Source organism: Catharus ustulatus, chromosome 14, assembly GCF_009819885.2.
Source record: "Catharus ustulatus isolate bCatUst1 chromosome 14, bCatUst1.pri.v2, whole genome shotgun sequence".
NCBI classification, from domain to species: Eukaryota; Metazoa; Chordata; class Aves; order Passeriformes; family Turdidae; genus Catharus; species Catharus ustulatus.
In genome coordinates this window covers 4,552,198-4,574,957 of record NC_046234.1, presented here as the reverse complement: position 1 = coordinate 4,574,957, position 22,760 = coordinate 4,552,198, and the positions used below count along the sequence as shown (strand labels likewise).

Genomic DNA, 22,760 nt, shown 5'->3' with positions numbered 1-22,760 from the left:
AATGTGAAGAGGGTCAAGAAAAAATGGGGCTAAAGCTGTTCCTGAGTCAGAGGAACACAAATATCTCCTGCAGTGATTGTGGGCTGTTTTGTCCTCCTTGTTCTTAATCCCCAAACTCCTTTGAAGTGTTTTTCCTTAGATGATATCATTCAGCTCCATCCTTCCTGTGTGACACTTAAATTTGGAGTTCCCCCAGGTATATGATGGGAAACCAGTCTGTGAGGCAAAAAATGGTGTTTATCTGATAGGGTTATTTCACTGAAAGGAAGAATCCCTGAATTTTTTCATTTCTGCACAAGTGTATCCCTAGATTAGGGGGATCTGACAGCATCCCATGGCAGGGCAGTGAGTGGGGGATGGAGGCAGTAAGTGGGGGATGGAATGAAGGCCTACAAGGATATGAGGCAATTTTATTTACCTTGGTGCTTTTGAGATAACTGAGACCCACTGCTCAATTCCTGCCTCTCTACCTGGTGCTGTATCTTTTAGAAGGCTGTTGAAAATTTAAGAGAATGCAAATAAAAGAGACACAAGTTATCTGAGAGCAGGGAAAAAATCCTGAAAAGAGAAACTTGAAAGACTCAACCTACTTCACTTATCAAAAGTGTCTGGATCAGAGAGCTGAAATGCCTCCATGGGAGACAGCGTCAGACAGGAGCAAGTAATCCAGCTGCAACTGCAGAGCAGGAGCCAGAGCTGGAGCTGAATTACGAGTAATTCAATTAACACTTGTGAACCAGAGAGGTTTCCTCATTAATGAGACAAGCTACCACAGAAAATGTGTGGGAACAGCCTGGTTGTGAGCTGGGCAGGCTGTGGTGGCCAGCAGCCTGCCGTGCCCCTTGAATCACTCTCAGTGCAGGAGTGTGCAGGGTCTGGCCCTGCAGCAGAGAGTGGCTCTTACCTCAGGTATGGTTTGGGGCTCTCTGGGTGTGACTGTGGAGCTGGGCTCGCTGGCCCCAAGCTGCTGCCTGGCTGTGCCATGACGTGCATCCAGGCTTGGAGACTGCACAGGTGCAGAGCGCAGCGTGAAATCATAGAATTCATGGATATCTGCAAAACAGCAGGACAAACATCCTCAGGACTGGGAGGCAGCCTGATGTCTGATAGCAGCCTCTGTGGGGTGCAGCACCTGTGACCTTCCACTCTGCCCCCAGGGTCTGAGCCCTCTGTGAGAGGCTGGCACCCTGGCAGAGGGCTCTGCTGGTTCCCCATCCTTGCTGTGTTGCCCACCACACCCCCTCTGCAAGGCAAGAGGTGTAACGGGGTGCCTGGCTCACCGTGCAGTGCCCATGGCTCTGGAAGGCATGGGAATGTCTGTGGAGCAATGACCACACAGTCCACAGGGACTAAGAGCAAACTCTGCTCACCAGCATCAATCCAAAACCCATCCTGCTCTCCTCCAGGCTGTGCCAGCCCCAGGCATGCCCCAGCCCCTTCTGCTCTGAAAAGCCTCCTGCACCAGGCAGCTCCTGCATGACTGCCCTGATGCTGATGTGCTGTCCCCTCCCCATCCCTGACCCCCAGCACTCCTGGCCTGTGAAGGGGCTCCCTTCCCAGGGGGACAGGCAGAGAAGCCACAGGGCACTCAGTGTACAACCTCTAAAGCCGATGACTACAGCTCTACTAACCTCAGCTCCCTCCCTGATATTTCCCCTCTTCCCACCTAGCATGATGCAACCTGCACACTGCCACAACAGATACCCTCATTCTGGGCACCAAGGACCTGAGTTTGCTGCTGTAAACCACAGTTGGTGTAGAGAGAGGTATGAAAATGGGCTATCCCAGCCCTCAATACTCCAGACACAGTTATGGGGTGAGAGTGGGACCTGAGAGCAGCTGCCCACGTATAGTTCCAGAGGGGCTCTCTGGAACTCCCAGACCCTTTCCTAACCCAGCCAGGAGGATTTTACCCTCTCCAGGTCACACACAAAGGATTCCAGGGAGCAGAAGGGCTGCAGTGGGCTCTGCTCCTCCCTAAGGAAGCTCCCACTGCTGCACACTCAGGCAGCTGCTGACCCCTGGCACCCCAAGTTATCTCCAGAGCCAGCACCTCCAGAGTGGTCAACATATCCACTGCTGAAGTGTTTAATTTCAAAAAGGAAACTACATCAGAAGTGAGAACTTATTTTTATGAAGAAATTGAAAGGGGTAACAAAAACTTGTGGGAAGCTTTGAGCCTCTTTAGAGAGACCCACTGGGACACCAGAACAGACATGAAATATTTGGCTGGAGGATACTGTAAAGGCAAAAGGGAGGAAAGCAAGGCTTGACTGCAGAGGAAGAGAGGCTATTGAAAATGAGAAGACATTCATCTAAACTGCTGAAGCTGCATCTAAATGAGAAAACCAGAATGGATGGTAAATGCTGACAGGTTAAAGGTAAAGTTCCAAAAGGTCGGCCAAAAAAGTTTGGTAAACGCCTTCCAAGAGCCATAAAGAGAGTAATAAATCCCTTCAAGCACCTGGGAAACAGGAAGCCTGGTGGAACCAGCAGGCCAAGAAGTCAAGGCAGCATAAATGAGCACTTGAAGCAGGAAAAGACACAGCAGGAACCTGAGTTCATTTTCTGTACCTGGGTCTGCTGTGGAGGAAGCTGAAGAGCTCTTCTGTGAGTGACTCAAGGGGCAAGCTCTGGGTCTCAGCTTGAGGGGGATGTGGCCATTCCCATGGCACTCCCTGGGAGCTCATGGATGAAGCACCTCCACTTGCCCTCCAGTCTCTTATTCCTCACCTGAAACTATGGCACACCATGGCACCAGGAGGTGTTAAATGCTCATGTCACAAAAATTTCAACAGGAAATCTGGTGAGCATAGGCGGTGTAAGCAGGGACACACTGAGCACTGCCTGAGGCTGTCCCCCAGGTGTAGCAGGATGCTCTGCCTAAGCAGAGATACAGCAGCTGGAAATTTGTCTTACAAGTTCATCAGTGAAGGCCTGAGTGAGGAGGGTCTGCAGAGCAGTGATAAGATCAAGTGAGGAGGGTCTGCTATTCTTAGTGCTGAAGAATACTGAGACCAGCTCGACCAAACTCTCAGACCCCACCATAAGGACAAGCAAGACATGCTCCCTGACTGAGCTGGGAGCAGCAAGAATGACTCTATGATATGGAAGTGAGAGTCAGGAGTGGTGAGAAGAAGAAACTAAAGAGCTGCGCATGCCTTTTTCAGCACAAAGCATATTTTGCTGATTAGGTCTGATAACACATAATCTAAAAAATGCATATGACTGACAGTCAATCACTTTATACTATAAAAGGCCAGTCACACTTTTGCACAGTGAGGACTTCTATCATGCCTCCCTCAGGTGTGTGAAGACTCTTCTCTTGAGTGGGGACACCCCTCAAGGTCACTCCTCGAGGCTGAGTCAAAGAGATTTGCCCTTGGTCATTGGTATGGGTGAGTAACATCAATCTCTACTTAATAATTGTTTAGCTAGCTTTAATATAATCGCTTTAATATTGCTTCAAAAATAGTGCACTACACTAGAAGTTATAGCTATCCACACTGTTTAGTAAATAATTCTGATTAAGCTCTTTTCTTTCTCTCTAATCATTATCATTATCATTATCGTAATAAATTTAAACAAATCCTTTAATATTTTTATATAAATACATTAGGTTTATTATCCTTAATCCTGTGGGACAAAGTTGTATAAAGGTTCAATTACACCTGTATAATCCTTTAGACATATACCATTGACAAAGTCTGAGGCTAAATTTGATCCAGCTGCACCCAGGCTCCTCTCTGAGGATGAGTTTAGAAAGGAAGGGTGTCCTTTCTTCATCTTGTGACTTAACAAGAGGGCTTTTATACTAAACTTTGTCTGAAGGGCCCACTCTGCCCATGACACCAGGGATACTTTCAGAGAGCAGGGCTGCATGCCCAGGCACAATTCCTCATCCTCTCCCCCAGTGCTTAACCACGTGTCCATGCACTGCAGCAGCACATCCCTGATGCAGATGGGATGAGAGCAGCTTCAACCCCCATCTTCCAGCTCCCAGGGGCTGCCTGGTCTGCTGACCTCCCAGCTGTAGGGGCAAAGCTGATACAAATCTCAGCTGCTGGCAAGACCAGCTGGGTGCCCAAGGGCAGTGCTGGAGCACTGTGCCTCTGCCTGGCATCAGTGCCACTTTTGGAGCAGCTGTTTTGTGCTGCCAGGCTCTGTCCTGTGCCCTGGGAGACATGTGGCAACTGGCAACGACAGGATGAGTGGGAGTCCCCAGATGTACCCACTGCTCCTGGGGCACCCCTTCTACAGCCCCCTGGCTGTCAAACAGGCTGTTGGCAGCCCCTGAAACCCTCCCAAACCAGACACGAGGTCACAGCAAGCACTCACTTCACAGCCAGAGAAACTGGACTTTGTTTTCGTGCTAAAACATCTCTCCCTCTGGTTATAAAAATAATAATTGCGTAACAGGATAGCAGCAGCTTCTGGCTGCATGGATTATGTTGGGAACACACAAAACTTTGCAAGAATGAAAACAGGATTTGAACAGCCCCATTGTGGGGGTGTGCTGCGTTTGTCACCCATTTGCTGCAGGAACTCAGCCTTGGGCAGCCAAGCTGGCAAGGCGCCTGAAGGGCAGGAAACTTGTCCCCTGAAGCAGCCACTCTCCACCTCCAAAACCCTCAGCCCAGTTTAGGTGCTTGCCAGAAGAGAGAATTGCTGCTGGCACCAGGGATTAGAGGAGTTTCAGGATTGGTGGACAGGGTTCAGGCAGCAAAGGACAGAAGCACATTTTAGGACACACGCACATGGCATTAAGATGATTTAAATGTATGCTGGTTTCCCCCATTTCTTATGAGCATCACAAATGGCACACATCTGCCTCACCTATGCACTTCGAGAGCAGAACTACCTGAAAAGCCTCCATAAGAGGACCTTGTGGCAGCAAAAGATGAAGCTGCATATTCTGTCTTGCAGCCCAGTTTGTATGTGATGACATGTAAATTCATTCTGGATCTAATAAGGAAAAGTAACTCGATATTTACAGAGATTAGATTTTTTAAACAGTGTTTTCCTGGTGTTAACATGTCAAATAAATGTCATTAAATACTTCTATAGCACTAGCATCTCTGTGCTAATGCAGTGCCCTTGTGCCAGCCAGCACATGCACTTCCAGAAAATGACATTTCTTCCCCAGTGCATGCACTGTCACCAGCTGCAGCACCACAGATTTACCCCAAGCACAAAGCCCAGCCTCACACCAGACCCCAGCCATGGCTCCACTGCCATTCACACCCATGGCTGCCACAGCAGATCTTTTTCGAGCAGGCTGCAAATTTCCATCCTTGCTATGGGTAAACCTGCAAGAGGTTTCCTCAGGGTTGGGAAGTTTCCAGATTCCTCTAGTTTTCCACGCTGGCTCCTGCAGCCACCCGGTGAAGCCATTACCACCATCCCCAGCTGTGCCCAGGTCTTGCTGGGGTTTTGCACCCGGGGAAGCACTACCTGCTCCTCCTTCTGCCTTCATCACATCAGGATGCTCACAAGGAATCTTTTGCAGGCTAAAAGGAGCTGCAGGGGAGGACTGGGGGCCCAAGCAGCTGACAGGACTGTACTGGCCATGGTTCAGGCACAGGAGAGAAGCTGAGTCCTAGAGGATTTTCGGGAGGAGCTCAGCCCCTTGGGCTGCTGGCAGCTGGGCTCGCTGGACATACACAAACCCTGCCTGTCCACAGCTTCTCCCGCTGCAAAGGGCACAAGGGCCCCTTTCAGCCCCGGCTCTGGGAAGGAAAGGTCAGGGAGCTGCCTTTGTGTGCAAGCCCCATCCTCCTCATCAGACCAGACATCTCCCTGAGGGGCTCCACCGAGCAAAGGGAAAGCGGGGCCAGCATCGCCCCAGCCCAGGCTCCTGGAGCACCCCTCTGCTGCGCTGCTTCCTTGCAAGTCACGCACTTGGCTCCACAGCCTCAGACACAGGGAGAGAGGGGCCAGCAGAAGGGAGCCAGCACAGCCTGTTTTCCCTCTGCGCAGCCAAGGAATTTCTTTTGTGCGGAGCAGGGTTTGGCACATTCCAGCGCAGAGCGGCTCCCGCACCGCTGTGCCGTGCCGTGCCGTGCTGTGCCGTGCCGTGCTGTGCCGAGCCAGCCCCGGCACCGCCGGGACAGGAGCTGTCCTGGCACAGGCAGCGTGCCCCCGGCACAGGCAGCTCCAGGGACAGCGGGGTGGTCACAACAAGGGCTGGGCTGTGCTCAGAGGAGTCTGGCAGAATATGGTGCATGTGCAGAGCAACACCGGCCACGATCGCAGTGACTGATACATTCAGCACAAACAGCTTATTCTTAAAAAAAAAAAAAAAGAAAGTCATATCCCTGGCATTTTTCATGTGGACTGACTTGGCAAACTCCATGGTGTTTGACACTGCTGGAAGCTCTGCTATGGCCTGATGCATTTTGATGTTCCAAACTCCAATCAGCCTATGCATGCTCTTGGAGAGCATTACCTGCAGGAGCAGGCAGCCTGAGGACACAGATGCACCATGCTCACACATTCATCTCCCCCAGGGGCTGAAAAGAAGCAGTGCTGCGTTGTTTGAAGGTTGCAAGAGAAGGGACCTCTGCAGGCTAAGGCTCCCCCAGAGCCACAAGCACCTGGCATGGTGTGGGGCAGTGAGACAGCTCTTGCACTGAGCAGAGTCTGCTCTCCTGCAAATCCTCCTCCCACCCTGAGCCAGCCCTGTGACTCGGAGCAGACTTCAGAGATACACAGGACCCCAGGGAAAAGGAGGAGTGAAAATAAAAATGAAAACAGAAATGTTCTGTCACCCTTGCAGTGTTGTTACTGTGCTCCAGTGGGTATGGACTGTGGACACGAGGCAATCCAGTGTGTGTTTGGCCACAGTGAGCACACAGTGTCCATGCTGGGACAGAGGAATTCACAAACCGGCACTCCAAGGGGTAGGGGGGAGGGAGCCGAGGGGGGGGGGCGGAAGTAATTAATGCAAATTCCTCGTTTAGGTAAACACATCTAGAGAAAGGCTCGCTCTGGCACGGGGAATTAATATCCTGTTAAACCAGCTGGAAAGGTCACCAGTAAACAAGTGACACTCCCAACACTCCCTCGTGCCAGGGCTGATAGGACACCAAGACAAACGGCTGAGAGCAGGAGCTGGGGACTCTGCAGCATCCGCCTGCCAGCGTGCAGCTGCAGCCAGCTCGGCGCGCGTGCAGACGTGTTCTCTGCAGCCACTCTCTCTCCACAGCACTTCTGCACTAATAGCAACAGCCCTGGGCCTTGGGAAAGCTGCTTTGCTGCCTTCACACAGCCCCAGGGAGGACCGGCCAGCACACAAAAGCAGCCGGGGTGTTGGGCTAATGTCAGGTTGGTCAAGGTCACAGCCCTGCTCGGGATCCCTGCCTCCAGGCTGGGGGTCATTTAGAGAGCAGGTATAAATTATGAGATAAGAAAGATGTACACTGGCTCCTTCAGTGTGGGGGCCCACCTGCCCTGGGGAGTCCACCCTTGGCACATGTCTCTGCTGCTGCTGACACAGACGTTCCAGCTCAAGACTTCTAAAAGCACATGCTGGGACTGAAATTCTCTGAATCCATGTGATGCTCCAACAGCACGAGAGAAAAAAGGATAGAATAAAATTGCTCAGGACACAGCACTCAACTTCATTTTCAATGGAAAACCTGAAGCACAGAGGAGCTGCTGGCAACTCATGTCTCCAGGCACAGAAGTGGAACTCTGGCTGCAGAGGTGTGAAGAAAAGGTGAGAGCTGCCAAGAGAACAGCAAGGGGGAACACCAGGGTTGAGACAGCCTTGGGTCAAAACACACTGAGAATGAGCCAAAGATGTGAAGCTTTGCACCCTGGGGTCTGGGTCTTCCTCTAAGAGTGCAGAGCCTCTGGGATGCTTTCCCTTCCTTCTCACCAGGGACACTGAGCTTTTCTCCCAGGAGGTCCAGGAACAGAAACCACCAGGGCTGCATGCATTTCCCGAGGCCCACAGTGAACAGAATGTAAGGAGAATAGCAAGATAGTTGTGTGTCTTGCACAGAGAAGCTGCATAGTCCTGAAAGACTTCAGCTGCATTTGTCTCAGTCTACATGGAGAACTTTATATAGTGCTCAAAAATGCCATTTTCTTGTGTCTATCTCCAAGATAAGCCTTGCTGTTAAGTCTTGTGTGAAATGGAGCTGCTGGAACAGTGTGTTTCTCACAAATGCTGGTGGGTCTAAGAACAAGAAAGGCCAGAATACCCCAAAGGAGCTTAGGTACATGTTGACTCTCTCTTGAAGACAGAAAAAATTAGTTTTCCTTCCTGGACACACTGCACAGAAAGTGCTCACGGCAGGGCAGGATCCCTTAGCAGGTGCTGGATAGATCAGGCATGGCCTGATCAAGGTTTTACCCCTTGCCCTCAATCAGACTGAGGAATGCTGTTCACTACACACACCCAGTGATTGCAACTCTGGTATCTTCAGCCTAAGCCCTGGAGGGGAAAGACAGCCCCCAGCTCCCTGGCATTACATGCCATGTGTTTCCACAGAATGCACTGGTCAGTGCCAGGCACTGAGATCAGGCTCCCAGGAGACCCCCCCACTCAACACAAGGCTGCAAGGACTGCAAGGCAAGGGCTTACCCAGCAGAGCCTGGAAGAGTTCACTTTGGAAGATGTGTGAGACTTTTCCAATGGAGGCTTTTAACTCCTGCTCCTCCGGGGACCGCAGGGTGCTTTGGTATCTGGTCAGAATTTCCACTGCCCGTTCAGTGTCTGCAGAGATGACACAGGAGTAACAAGGCATTAACATTGTAGGATGTTAAGGGAAGGCTCGAGTGCAGCCTGGGATAATGCCTCAAGCTGCCTTCTAGTCTGGATTTTTAAAAGTCAGACAGCCAAAAAAGCAGCCTCCTTACACACACCTGGGAAAGCTAACAGTGCTGAGAGGTACTGAGGGCCCAGGCAGAGACCTGAGCAGGGACTGGAAGAGAGGTAGTTCTGCCACCGACCCTGAAAATCAGGGGCAAAAATCAGATCTACTCTGAACCCTGTGGCACTGGGCAGCCTGAACACCTCTGCCACCTCCCAGGCACAGAAACTGTTCAGGAGCTGGACACGTTCTGGTTGCACAGGGCTATGAATACTACTGCAGGAACTGCAGCCTCCCACATAGGGCCAGATGGCTGCAGCAAAGCTGAGCGTAGGCCCATTCACGTACTGCAAACAGCTCAGCTACAGGAGTGACAAAACTTGAGTTTCTACAGGGTGAAGCATAAGAATTGCTCAAAGCAGCAAGCAGCCGTGGGTCAGCAGGAGACAAGTGGGAAGTGAACATGAGGGCCAGCAGAGATGCTGGTGAGGAGGGGAGCTGGAGGCTGCCATGGAACAACATTTTGGTTAATGACTGGGCTGGACACAGCTAGAGAAATCCCTGGACCTAAAATAGCGGAGCTGTGATCTCTCTGCCTGGACACCTCCACACTTCTCTGGGCAGCCAGCCAGAGCTACCAGTGCAGCCCCAACCTCAGATGTGACCCATATCTCAGGCAGGTGGTGAGCTCCTGTGGACCTTGAGACCATCCCTGCCCCATCAGTGGGTATTTCCCTTTGTCACCCAGGCAGACTGCAGACAAAGAGCGTCTGTGTGAGAAGGCAGGGAAGCTGTCCCGCCACTGCTGGAGACTCATCTTTTAAGCCAGGAACTCATGCAGAAAGGATGACCCTGCTCATCACAGGGCTCTTGAGAATTCAGGTCATCAAACAAGGGCGTCTGTGTCTGCTCGGGTACGTGCCACCTGGTGCCCCAGCTCCCCAGCCTCCCAGCTTCTCGTCGGCTGAAAGGGAAAGAGGGTCCTCCTGCCTGTGTCACCAGCCCACACTGACTCATCGTGGGAGCAGAACACGGAAAGGAGTCTGGGGAAGCGTGAACAGCTCAGACTTGGAGCTGGGCTTCACACTTGCTTCAGATAATGCAGGGACTTCCTGGAGCTTTATAGCACTCCTAGCCCTGTGCTATTACTAAGAGCTTCCTTTTCTGCAAGATAAAACAGTGGCTTCAGACACTACCCAGCATATCATAAGCAGGGCTGAGATGTCATTGCCTGGTCATTCCTGACCTTAGCAGTAGAACTAAAGAAGCAGAAGGAGCTAGGGCTCCACTGGACACAAAGACTGCAAACCTGGTGTAAACTTCCCACCGCAGCCCAGGCTGCGCAGCAAGAGCAGCACGCACCGCGCTGACCCCTGCGCTGCTGGCCGCTCGTACCTGTGACAGCCAGCTGGAGCAGGGCATTGCTGCCTCCCGATCTGGGGAAATGCTGTGCACCCGGAGTGGCAGGGAGACAGCAGGACCCTTCCTACAGCTCCCAAGAAATGCACATGGAGTGCAAGGCCCATCTCCACGTGCCTCAAGGTGCATGCAAGTCTCACTGACAGGAAATCCCTTCTCGCATAGCCCAAACCCCCATGGCCGCTCTCCTCCCCGCAGCACGCAGGGGAGCTGCGAGCAGAGCATCCCACGGCCAGCCACTCTGAGCCACGGCAGCACAACGTGTCCACAGCCCGAGGAGGGCGTGGAGCGAGGGCGCCCTGTCCTCGGGTCTTAACCCCGGGGTCGCACGGCCACCAGCGGTGGGGAGCGAAGGCGGGAGCTGCCGGAGGAGCGCGGAGCACCGGGCGCGGCCCCAGCGCCGGTGCCGGCGGGGCAGACACTTGTTGAGCGCGGGGCCGCGGTGCCCCGGCGCGGTGGGCAGGGCAGGGCGGTGCGCTCCTTACCTTCCCGGCGGATCATCGCTCCGCCGTGGCCGACGGCCGCTCCGCTCCGTGCCAGCCCGCGAGCGGCCGAGCCGCCGCCCGCCCCACCCCGCCCCGCCCCGCCCGAACCGGCCGGGAGCCGCCCCTCGGCCGCCGGCACCGCCTCCGGGAGCGCCCCGCCACCACCGCCGTGCCCGCCGCTCCGAGCCCGCCGAGGCTCGGCCTGCGCCCGGCTCGGCCTGCGCTCCCTGCCCGCTGCGGAGGGCCCGGTTCCCCGCGCCGTCGGTAGGTGGCACGGAGGCGCCGCGGAGCGAGCCCGCCCCGGGCCGGTACCGTCCGGGCTGCGCCGGCTCCTTCTCCGGGCCGGCAGCGCCGCCGGCAGGGAAAGCTGCGGAAGGGAGGACGCGGACGTGCCCGCCGCACCCCTGCGGGCTCAGTCTGCCGCTCCTCTGCTTTATTGACATAAATAAGACAGCAACAAGTCAAACGGACACGATACCCCTCTCCCTGTTCAAGGCCCTGCTGAAACGTGACCGATGCCGAGTCCCACCGCTGCCTCTGCTGCCCTGGGGCAGCAGCAGGAGCGTGAGCGCGGTCCTGCCAGCCCCTGCCACCCCACCACTCCCAGCCCTGCTCCTCTTCTTCCCCGAGCAACAGGCATTAACTGCTGCATGGAGTGCCGGACCCTGTCTCGTGAACACAAAGCCAGCAGCAGTAGGGACAGTATTTCCGTCCAGCATGGGAGGGCGAAGAGCTCGGCTTCCCTCCAATCCCCCTTCCTATTCCTCACGCCATGGGACAGCACGGCCCCCAGGAGAGCAGCCCTTAAACAAAGTGTCCCATCCCTGGCTGCAGAGCTGCCGACAACGGGCAGAGACAGCCCTTCCCCTGCACCAAACAGCGACCCAAATCCCCGCTCCTGTCCAAACCCCAAGGGAGAGGTCTCAGCTCCAGCACTGCTGGATAAATATTCTGCCCCTAGGCCACCCCTGCAAAGCTTTAGTTCCTCGCTGCCAGTGGGAAATGAGAACCCAGTTCCAAGTCTTTTCAGCTGAGGGCAGCTGTGCACCATGAAAGGAGCCAGGAAGGCCACGGTAGAAGGGAGGCTCGAAGGAAAGGAGCCTCGGAGCTGGCCTGAGGAGCACTCCCCGCTTGAGCTGTGCACGGCTCTGGCTGCCCATCCCCACAGCTGACGCAGGCGTCACTCTTGCATCAAGCTGTTGATCTTCGTGAGCAGCACATCCGTCTCAGACTCTGAGGAGAGAGAAAAAGCAGTCATTGTGGGTAGCCACCATCCCGCAGCGCAGCAACAGGCAGAGTAGCCTGAAAAGCAGGTTTGAGGATATTTGGGGAATGTGGGATTCCCCTAGTGCTGTCCCACAGGGCTGCTTAATAAAGGCAGGACAGGAGGAACTCCCTGGGCTGGGATTCCCTTCCCTCCCCCAGCCATCCCAAAACCACTCATTACATTTGCTGGAGAAAGGTTCCTGCCTCTCAGGGAGAGTCCCACAGGCAGAGCCTGGCTCCAAGGGAGAGAAGCTCCCGTTCCATGCGCACTCACCCGCTGGCTGTCTTCTGTGGGAGCATTTCCTAGGAGATGGAATAGGATCGATGTTAGCATGCAAGTCTGGTCTCACCATGCCCTCCCCTGAGCTGCCAGCTGGAGGCTGTGGGGCCCCGCAGTCCCAGAGGGAACTGCTCTCAGTGCCTGCAGCACTGGTAAAAAGGAGCAGGACCAGGATCCCCCAGCCTCACCCCACAAAGCCCTGGGGCGCTGAGTGGGTTAGGAAGTGTGAACTAAGGCATCCAGCACCTTGAGGCAGGGTCAGGGCAGACTTTTAGCTGCAGCTTGGAGATAAATGTCACCTCCACACACTTTGGTGTTACTTAGCCAGACAGGAGAGAATCCCCCAGGATCTGAGTCCAGAGAGGGGTGGCAGCAGGTTTGAGTCTGCACCAGCCACCCAGGGCACACCACAACCCCCCTCAACAGACCTGCCTTGGGAGGGGGAAAGGGATCAAACCTACTTCATCAAGACAAAGGCCCAGATGATGATAAGGAAGGAAAAGCAGTCTACAACGATCCAGATCATGAAGTATGTGCTGCTGGGCTGCAAGGCAATGAGACAAGCCATTGAACACCAGCTAGGGCTGATGTGCTGTAGCACAGCCCTGCCTGCTGTGTCACCAGTCCCTTCTACAGGGTCACATGTATGTGTACTGCCAGTACAGCAGTGAGAGAAGTCAGCCTCCAGGCAGCTGCACAGGGCTGCTGCAGAAAGGGACCCACAAGTGCCTGGGACACAGGGCTGTGGGGCAGGGTGAAGGATGGAGGGGTCACTTACAAGCAGCCAGATGGGGTGTTTCATCTCCTTCAGCACCTGGCAGGCGTTGGTGGTGACAGAGCTCACCCCTGAGCACCACAGCACAGAGAAGAGCCAGGGCTGGTTCACCACATACAAGTTGACAGAGATGTTGTCCTGGCGGTACTGCCTGCGTGGGGACAGCTGTGGTCAGAGTAGCAGACAGCAGGGTGTCATCACACTCTGCACAGCCATTTGGGTGTGCACATCTGTACATTTGGGATATGATCCAGCATTTGCAGCCACATGGAGTGACTGTCTGGATTTCCAGACCGAGGACAGATTTGCTGGCAGGGCAGAGGACTGCAGCCAGCCCCATCCTCTGCACCAGCCCTGCCTGACAGGAGTACTTGTTCATAAGCCACACACCCAGCTATTCCCAGCAGCACACCAGTACTCAGCACCCTCACCTCTGCTGGCCCCTGGGACAGTCCCCAGACCCCCACAGCTCCCAGGTACTTGGACAAAGCGTTCTCACCTGATCTCCTCAGAGCTCATGTCCTGGTAGGGCAGATTGACATGCAGTATTGGCTCCTTCTCATTCTCAAGTCTTTTCCGGCCATAGACATGCTGGACACCTGGGGCCTGCTGTTTGACATCCTCCCTGAACCCATCTGGAAGCCAAAGGACCTAGGCAAGAGCCAGAGAGCACGTGCAGAGAAGAGGTGCTCCAGAGAGTTTGCTCTCTTCCAATATTCCCTCTCAGGTCCAGGCCCACATGGCTAGCTTAGACAGCTGCTTCCTGCCCCCCATCTCCACTTTCAGCTCCTCCATGAGGATCTCAGCCAGGACAGTCTCCTGAGAGCTTGCCCCAGCCAAGAAATAAATACTGTGGACTGAAGGGAGAAAGCAGTTCCAGCGTAGGAAACTGCAACAGTTAAGTCCCTTTTGGGTCCTTGAATGGCTCAAGAAGTGAATCCATTTATCCCCAACTCTGCAGCAAGAATGCACCTTGGATCAGCACTATATCAGAAGTCTTTTTCTATGCCCCCTCCTGCTCTGCATTCCCAAAAGGCCAAGAAAGGTGATTCGAGTGCTGATTTGTCCCCTGAGGGCAGCACATATCCTGTGCTGCAGGGGTTGGATGAAGCATAAAGGGAGCACAGGAAGGTGCAGCAGGAGCCCAAGAGCTGCAGGCAGAGGTGTGGTGGAGTGTGGGGAGGTAGAAACCTCAGCATTGTGTTCCTGCTCATGCTGGCAGTGTTGGTCTCCTTCCTAGAGTGAGTCACTGTTTACACACCAGGGTGGCCAGTGCTGGGAAACCAAAGTATTTGGGGGGGGTCTGAAGTATTTGGAGGGATAGTCTGAAGCTGTAGGCATTAAACCCTAATTATTGGCAACTTCTGCCAGCTAGAGAACCCCACAGCTGGAGAAGGCTGCCCAGCAGAGATCACGTATGGGGACGTGGTGTATAGGTGTCAGGGATGGTCAGTGTGGCTGGCAGGGGTGTGACAGCAGGGCCTGGCAGGGGTGGGGTGTGGTGACCAGCTCACCTGTTGCAGCGGGATGCCTGACTGTAAAATCACTTCCAGGGTGACGTTGACAAAGTTCTGGTAGTCACTGTGGTTCTCAGGCCGAAGATCAAACATAATGGAGAGGTTGCTCTGCTTGGCTGCCTCTAGAGCCTGTCCCAGGGATGGGATCTTCTGTTTAGCTGCCTCCTGGCGATCAGCAGGAGAAAGGCTCTGCACAGTGGGAAATGGCCTTCGCTGCAAGGGTGAGAGAGGGCCTGTCATTACAGGCAGACCACCTGTAGGCTTCCACATCCCAAACTGGTGCCTGTCTCTGACTCTCAGTTTCCTACACTGGCCTCTCCATGTGCTCTCCTGTGCAGACAGGCACAGGGAACCTCCTCATGCATATCCATGGGCACCTCTATCCTTCTCCCCACTAACAACAGAATTCAAGCAACCCCTATACCTGTGAGCATTCAAAGCTGCTCAGCAGTAGTTAGTCACCTTTTGGGAAGAGCCTGGCCACAGCTGCCTTCAGGCCCAGGCAGGCTGTGCAGCTCAGAGCAAACACAAAACATCCCCTCTCAAAGCAGCCTCCATGACTCAGCTGAGGAATTAGAACAAACCCCAGCTTGGGGCATAACCGCACCCAAGGGATTTGTGCAGGCTTCTGCACCCTGTCCAGGTGTCTGCTAGGACCAGTGCTCAAGAGGGAAGGCTCTGGAGCCCCAGGGCAGGGCTAATGCTTCACCCCAAAATGCACCCATTCCTCACCAGCCACCCTAAGGACATTCCTGACCTCCAAAAACCAGCTGCCAGCGTCCAGCTGCTGGAGGTCTGTCCAGTTGAAGGCAGTGCTGTTCAGGGCAGCCCTCTCAGGGAACACAGCCTGCACGTTGGTCGTCCTGGTGAGTTCCTCGTCATGCATGAGGAATGGGACCCCATCAGCACTGGCAAAGGAGCACAGAGGAAAGCCATATGTTGTAAGCTGTTAGCTTCCTATCCCTGCCCTTTACACAAAAATGTGCACCTAGAGACCAAGGCAGCAACCAAGTAGTTCCTTGTTCTCTGAAACAGCTGTCCCAATAACAGGATTACATGAGATGAACTACAGCCAGGGTCTGTTTTCCAAGTAGTACCCCTCCCCTGATGGAGCCTCCCTCCCTGGAAGGCAATCTGCATGGGGAGGACAGAAACCCAGTACCTCTCCCAAATCACCGGGACACCAAGCTAGAGCTAGTCCCATACTGGGAAGGTGGGAGTGGCAGAGCCCTTTGAACAGGGCTGCCTCCAAATGCAGCCTCTATCAGCCCTCCAGGTGTCTTCCAGAATGCCCCCTGTGGGAGGGAACATCAGACCCCTTCCTCCCTCTGAGCCCCTTTACCTCACCATGACGTCTGTCTCAAAGACTTGCACATCACAGTCCACTGCCTTGCGCAGTGACATGAGGGTGTTCTCGGGGGCCAGCTGGAAAAAGGAATGGTGTTAGTGCAGAGACCATGGGCAGCGTGGGGCAGGAGGCAGGCACTCATCCTGCCTGGATGCATCCAGCAGCTTAGCTGGGCTCTAGGGCAACCACAATGAGACTGGGGTGACCTGGGCATAGTGGGGGATGGAAAAGGACTGCCTCATCCCTGCTCCCCAGCCCACACTTTATAGCCAGGCTTTCTGCTGACAGTTGCATACTCCTGGTCCAGTAGTGCTCAGGAAGCAGCTCTGTCCTGCAGCTGCTGCAACCCCCTCCTCAGCCTGTGCTGCCCTGGCTGCTGTGGGGATACATACCACTGTTCTGGGCTGGCCAGAGCTTGTCCAGGCCTGTGCCCCACAGCCAGGCTTTTCCTTCCCCAGCAGCCTGCCCCATCCACACTGACCACTGCCAGGGTGCTGGTCACTCACCATGGGTGCTCCTCGATGGCCAACTAAGGCTGGCTTGGGGGGCAGCTGTTTCTCCTCCATGATGCAAGGGGAGGTGATTCCCAAGGGAGCCAGGTATAGTGCAATCATTGCTGCACAGTACACAAGCAGCAGAGACACCCTCAGACCTGCAGGCACAGACAGAAGTTAGAGGGGAATGAGGTACAGAGGAAGTATTTTGCAGATCACCAGGAATAGGCCAAGGCTGCTTCATCTGGCATTAACCTGTGATTGTCCTAGGTCACACATTGCATCCCCAGCCTTGGGAACACTGCAGATTTATTCTTGGCACAGCCCTTGCCCAACTCAGCACTTCTGCAGCATTCTGCCACCTGTAGCCCTCTTTCAGCTGCAAAGCAGGGAGGGTTGAAGCTGCAACAAGGGTTGATCATGAGAAGCAACCAAGAGCAGGCATTACTGCCACGCTGGGGACATGTTCCCACTGCACTCCTGCTCCCTGAGCACCACTCTGCCAACAGTGCTGCTCAGCTGGGTGGCAGGAAGCAGGGTACCAGCCAAGCTGACCAGGGGAGACCTTGGAGGGGGATTACCTTTACTGCGGGTGTGGTAGATGAAGCTGGCCAGGGGCCAGGCAAGGAGTGTCATTCCCCCCACAGCTCCAATGTGCAGGAAGGGACCTGTTGCCTGGGGAAGCAAAAAATAAAAAGGGGTGTCAGCCAGCACGAGTCCCTGTCCCCAAAATACACGTGCTCCAAGGCTAGGGATCTGCTCCTGCAGCCAGTACTGCTGGAAGATCCACAGTGCCAGGGAGGGAGGGACAGGCTGCTGGGGGACAGAAAAGACTCTGCTCTGGTCCAGCCACCATTCATCAGTCTGCTCTAGGCAGGACTGTAGAGGCAGAAGGAGACCTTGCCTTGCCAGACAGCAGAAGTCAAGGGCAGGGAAATAACCCCCAGCACACAGAGCTGTCATGGGGGCTTCAGTCAGCACCTTTCAGCTCAACCCCACAGGCTGGGCACTGGGCACAGCTGGGAAGTCCCTGCTATTGGACTGACTCACCTGCAGGGAGATACGTGCACTTTTCCACTCCTCTGCCCACTTTATTCCCAGCCCTGTGAACGCTGCAGCCACCACCAGGGCAGTTAGGATCAGCAGGACCTGTGGGGCATGCACAGGGCAGTTAGGGGAGCACATAGCATCTTGCAGGCCAGGCAGAGTCCTCCTCATCCCTTCCTTATGAACCCCTGCAAGCCCTGATACCCACTTTCCCTGAGCTCTGTGCTCCATGCTTTGAGCACTGGGAATATTCCCACCCCACAGACATGTGGCTCAGGAACTGACAGCTGCAGCCCAGCTCAGCAGGCACACACAGCCACTTAGTGGGGTCACAGCAGCCATACACAGCCCCAGTAGGCTGGTCCCAGCCTCTGAGGGTACAAGGGCAGCCAGGGCAGGCACCATGTCCCTGCATTCCCAGTCTCTCACCTTGTGCACCCAGTGTAGCTTCAAGGGCTGGCCACAGAGCTGCAAGCACAAAGCAAGGACCTGCAAGGGCAAGGAGATGTCAGAGCTGGGCTGTACCCCACACCTCACCCCTCACAGGGCATGGGACTCAGCCACAGAAGCTCAGGCCCCCTGGCACAGGCAGGAGCTCTGGCTGTGCTCAGGCTGACCCTGCTCCAGATGCTGCAGGTTCCTCCCAGCTCAGGGCAGCCTGTGCTCAGCACAGATCCATCCCCCCAAGCCCAGTGGGATCAGGGGAGCTCACCAGCAGCACAGACGAGTAGCTGATCAGCACAGCTGTAGCTATGAGCAGCACCAGAGACCAGTCTAGCCACAGCTTCATCTCCCTGAAGATGAATCTGCCAGCAAAGGGGAGGGTCAGAGGGGCAGGGGTGACGTGGGGAACAAGACAGGATGTGGGATTCTACTCACTCATTGAAGTTGTGGAAATCATTGAGGATGATGATAGCGAAGTAGAGCCAGACCAGCGTGAAGAGGAAGACGCAGAAGAGGAAAAGGAACCAGCTGCAGTCATACTGAAAGCCAGAGATGAGAGTTATACACATTCCCTCAGGGCACCTAGCCCCCAGCCAGGCTTCTGAGACCCCTGGGTATCACCCAGCCAGCAGCAATGGGGAGCCCAGGGGTCCAGGCACTGAGCTGCCCCATGGAGAGGGACCAGAGCTACCCTGGCTGCCTCTTTTGGCTGGACCCATGCTACACAAAGATGGATCAGCATGTCCTACAACAAACTAAAAAGCTGCCTATGCCAGGCTGGGGAGGACAGCCCCTGTGGCAAGACTGCCTCCTTTCCCATGCAGCACTCCATGGGAACAGGCAGGGACTTCGGACAGAAGAAGGGGCAGGGAGCCAGCTCCCATTCCCTTCTAGCTGGATGATCCATAGGGTGGGCAGAGAGGGGTGCAGGGCCTCAGAACTACTCTTGTAGTCTGGGTCCAGCTACATGGTCCACAGCCACTAGCCCCACGTGTGTGGGGGAGGTGAGAGGTGCCACAGGTGCCAGAGGGACACCTAGCAACCCAGACTTATTTGTACATTCCAGGCAAGACAGGACAAGCAGCAGCAGAGCCACTCCCATGGGAGTCGGAGACCTCAGAGAATCCCAGGGCCTCACCGCTCCCAGGTTACAAATTGCTGGGGACACCCTCCTGTGGGGCCACACCCAGCCCTGGAACTGTGTCTCCCACGTGCCTGGCCAGGTGCCCCGGGACCTGCTGCCAGCTCAGCCCCAGGGCTCTGCTCTGCTCCAGGCACGTGCAAGCCCCACTGCAGATGCACACTAATGCTGCTCTACCCTTCTTGTCACCCAGCAGGAGCACAGCTCACCCTCTCACCGCTCCAGGCTCGGGCAGTTCCTGGACAGTGAGGGTGCCAGGTAGCTCCCCAGCTTTCCTGGGGCTCAGCCCTGGGAAACAGGAGCAGCAGCAAGAGGTCAGCAGCTCTGTGTCTCGGCTGAGCATCCCTGCCAGAGCCCTTCCCCACCCCAGCCACCACTCTGAGACTCCCACAAAGGAGCTGGCAAGCCCCAACTCAGCACGACTCAAGTATCACCTTAGTGGTTCTCAGGCCCTTCCTCTTCTCCTTCTTGGCAGTGATCCACTGGCAGCTGTAGGGGCAGAGCAGGCAGGTGGCACAGGTAGAGCAGCAACCAGGGGGGTCTGCCATGGCAGCAGACTGTCCCAGAGCAAAGGTCAGGTGTCCTGTGGGGCATACACACAGTGTGTTGGCACAGAGCTCCCAACACACTGCCCCCACCCCGTGGGGATGGAGCACTGAAGCACTTTGTGTCCAGGTGCCTTGGCAGGTGGCCCAGAGTGCTGGGACATAGTGGTGGGGCTGCTGGCCTGTGTCCCCAGGCAAGGCATGGTGCCAGGGGAAGAAGCACAGGATGCAGCCCAACCTGTTCAACAGGCTGTGCTGGGACCCTTCACCAACAAGCTGGAGCAAGTCTGGAGCTGGCAGGGAGCAGGGCCTGCTCCCCAGCACCTGCCTGGGAGCCAGGACCACTGTGCAGGCTCCAGGGGCAAGCAGCCTAGCCAGACAGCAACACTGCACCCAGGCTTCCCACCTACAAGGACTGTCCACCACAGCCTGGGGCTCCTGCTTGCAGCTGGGGGTACATGCAACAGCCTGAGAAGTTCCTGTTCTGACCCCTAAGTCCAGGTCCTTGCTGATGCAGCACCATCCTGGCAGCCCCTTAGCTCAGTCTGGACACCAGGGAATTCCAAGTGTGGCTGGAGGAGCTGCAGCTGAGCAGGCACTGGATGGCTTTGATCCAAGTGCTTGTGGGGGGGGTTCTGGTTGAGAGGCAGTTATGGTGGGGGAACCCATTTCTACAGAGAGACCCAGGCTGGAGGCAGGGCCACCACTGAGTACCCTAAGCACTGGCAAGGGGAGAAAGCCAGGATGCTTTGCTGTGATCCCCAGATTCCTGGTGTTTGCCTGTAAGAACCCAAAACAAGGTCTTCCTCAATCCATCTGGAGAAATCCCATCTTTACTATTGCTTGTCCTGCTGTGGAGCTGCTCCTCCTCCTCACCCCAACCTCCCCAACAGGCCAGGCACACTATGCAACACTATCACAAGCCTGGCTCTCATTTCACTGTGGCCACTGAGCCAGACAAGAGAGCCAGCTGACCACATCCTCCCCAGTACTGGAGGCAATGACGTGCCTCATAGAGCTGTGTCCCATTCCAATTTGGGCTGTGGAGAGAGGGAGCAGAGCTAGCCCAGGCCCTTCCTGGCCCAGCCAGCCAGACCAGAGCAGCTCTGCCATGCCCTAGCTGTGACCAAGGTCAGCCTGGTCTCCCCTGTAAGAGGGCAGCACCCCAGCCTGTCACCCTGCTCCTAAATACCACCACTATGGGGGTCTCCAGGGCCGAGGTGCAGAGCCTGCTCCAGTACCCACACAGAGCACAGGGTCACATACAGGTAGGCAGCACCCCGAGAGCAGGACCCCATCCCTGGCCAGGCAGCTTCTGCAGGCTGGGGGATGTCTGGGAATTGCCATCAGCAGAGATTGATAAGCAGCAAAACAGAGCCCCACATCTGCTGCCCCCTCCACCTTCTAGGCACCAGACCAGCAGCTGTGACCTGCTCAGTGATGGCACTGAAGGAGTCAGCCTGAACACAAGTACAGGAAGCCATAGGTCCAGGCATTTCCCTTCCTGATGCCCAGGGGCTCTGGCTGCAGGCTCATACCCCTGCTGTCACCAGAAGCAGACTCACCACTTCCACCAGGGACCAGTGGGCTCAGCCAGCCTCCACTTAGTCACAGTGTCCCCTGTCACTGCTCACACAGGCAGAGCACTGGTGTCAGCAGCTCCTGGGGTCAGGCTCCCACGCAGGGAACACAGTACAGGAGGAGTGGCTGTGGGCACCAGCTGCAACTCATCCTCAGCTGCTCCAAGGGACTGTTGCTGCCAAGACTGGAGCTTGGCAGAGAGTGGCACAGGACTGGTCACAATCTGCCCCAGTGGTGCTGTCCGGAGGGTTTGGAGGGGAAATGCCACCCTGTTCTCCAGCTCAGAGTGTGACTGCAGCAGTAGCATCAGTGGTTATGGCACAACACAACCAGACAGGGCACACATCCCAGACAGATCAGGGATACGGACACACCAGACCCTGCTCAGCTTCTGCTCCAGCTTCAGCGGGACAGCAGGAGAGTGGGAGCTGGGGGTCCATCATGGCTGGAAGGATCTCTCCTTTAGCTCCCACCAAACAACCCCCACGGCACACTCACAGCCCTAGTGTGCGAGGCACAGAGAATCTGCAGGGGTGACAAACCCACTGCCAGTCACCGACACGGCAACATATGTTGGTAGCCTCACAAAGACCTGTGTGCCCCAGGGCTGCTCACACAGGACAACCAGGTGGCCAAATGCAGACCAGGATCCGCCTGTCCTGGAGGAGCTGAGCTGAGCCAGCCCAGGCTGTGTGCCACCCGGCAGGTCAGCAGGAGCTGGTGCCTAACCCCGCTGTTCCCTTTCCTCGTAGGACGGAGAACAGAACATGGGCTCAGCGTGGGACACAGGGTGACCCCAAGACAGCACAGCCTGGCCCAGATCCCCCACTCTCAGTCTGCCCAGGCAGCCAGTCCTGGGCTCCCCGTTCCTGCTCTCCAGAGCGTGGGAACAACACGGGCAACCCCCTTCCTTCCCCCTTCAGCTTCCCGCAGAGACGGGATGATCACCCCCTCCCCGTGCCGCCCCGCCACCTCTGGCAGCATCCCCAGGGCCGGGGCAGCCACCCCGGGACAAAATACCTGCTCGGCGCGGATGTCGGGCTCCGGCAGCTGGGCCAGGTGAGCGCGGGGCTGGGCTCTGCCCGGGCCCATGCGTGCCAGCACTCGGCTCCCCTGCGCTCACACCCTGCTGGGTGTGCCGGGCCCGGCCGCGGCAGGTCCGCACAGGCCGGCAGAGGCGGGCACACTGCGAGCGGAGCGGGGCCGGGCTGGGGTCAGGGCGGGCCCCGCCGGAGCCGCGGGGAGAGGGGGAAGGGGCCCCGGGGCCGTCACGCGTCGCAGCGCTAAGGAGTTTGCAGGCAGCCCACGTCCAGGCAGACGGAGGCTCCAGGGAGAGCTCCCGGGAGATGGAGGCAGAGCTTCGTGCATCGCCGCGCCTTTGAGCAAGGGGCTGTGGGAGCCCCTCGGACAAAAGGAGACTTTGCCCTTCCCGGCAGAGGAAGCCTGAACAGACACAGCCCAGGTCAGCGCGGCTGGCCCGGCAGACACATCGGGGCATGCTTTGAAGGCAGAAGCACAGAAGTAAAAGTGCTTTTCTTGCCTTGAGCCGAGAGAAATCCTTCCGAACCAGTGCATCTGAACTTTGCTAAAGCAGCA

The 22,760-nt window shown here is 56.0% G+C and overlaps 2 protein-coding genes across 4 annotated transcripts in view; both read right to left on the bottom strand.

The window, feature by feature from the left end:
• Positions 1 to 10,803, bottom strand: part of DLG3 (discs large MAGUK scaffold protein 3) — a 78,652-nt gene extending 67,849 nt beyond the window's left edge. For both annotated transcript variants that reach the window (XM_033072458.2, XM_033072459.2), the window contains exons 1-3: positions 10,727 to 10,803; positions 8,594 to 8,725; positions 905 to 1,053 (exon numbers count right to left, since the gene is read on the bottom strand). In XM_033072458.2, the coding sequence (XP_032928349.1) occupies positions 905 to 1,053; positions 8,594 to 8,725; positions 10,727 to 10,742 (297 nt within the window). In that variant the 5' untranslated portion in view covers positions 10,743 to 10,803. The remainder of the gene's footprint in view (positions 1 to 904; positions 1,054 to 8,593; positions 8,726 to 10,726) is intronic.
• Positions 10,804 to 11,138: 335 nt separating this feature from the next.
• Positions 11,139 to 22,426, bottom strand: GDPD2 (glycerophosphodiester phosphodiesterase domain containing 2). 2 transcript variants are annotated; one of them, XM_033072744.1, is made up of 16 exons: positions 22,185 to 22,426; positions 19,473 to 19,621; positions 18,333 to 18,436; positions 18,166 to 18,259; positions 17,883 to 17,942; positions 17,457 to 17,555; positions 16,988 to 17,081; positions 16,419 to 16,564; positions 15,907 to 15,989; positions 15,322 to 15,472; positions 14,562 to 14,777; positions 13,547 to 13,698; positions 13,051 to 13,198; positions 12,734 to 12,816; positions 12,174 to 12,295; positions 11,139 to 11,959 (listed from the first exon to the last, which is right to left on the bottom strand). In XM_033072744.1, coding segments are annotated over exons 2-16 (1,668 nt in total). In that variant the 5' UTR covers positions 19,587 to 19,621; positions 22,185 to 22,426; the 3' UTR covers positions 11,139 to 11,957. The 2 variants fall into 2 exon arrangements, with proteins under 2 accessions (XP_032928635.1, XP_032928636.1); XM_033072745.1 differs by having other exon boundaries at positions 12,267 to 12,295; positions 22,185 to 22,413.
• Between the last annotated feature and the right edge of the window lie 334 nt (positions 22,427 to 22,760).

Excerpts from the sequence above, each read along its gene's own strand:
- GDPD2 (XM_033072744.1), bottom strand. The coding sequence starts at position 19,586 with ATGGCAGACCCCCCTGGTTGCTGCTCTACCTGTGCCACCTGCCTGCTC. Across the intron at positions 18,260-18,332 it reads GATTTCCACAACTTCAATGA|ATTCATCTTCAGGGAGATGA; the intron begins GTGAGTAGAATC and ends CTTTGCTGGCAG. Across the intron at positions 12,296-12,733 it reads TGGGCCTTTGTCTTGATGAA|GAAATGCTCCCACAGAAGAC; the intron begins GTAGGTTTGATC and ends TCCATCTCCTAG.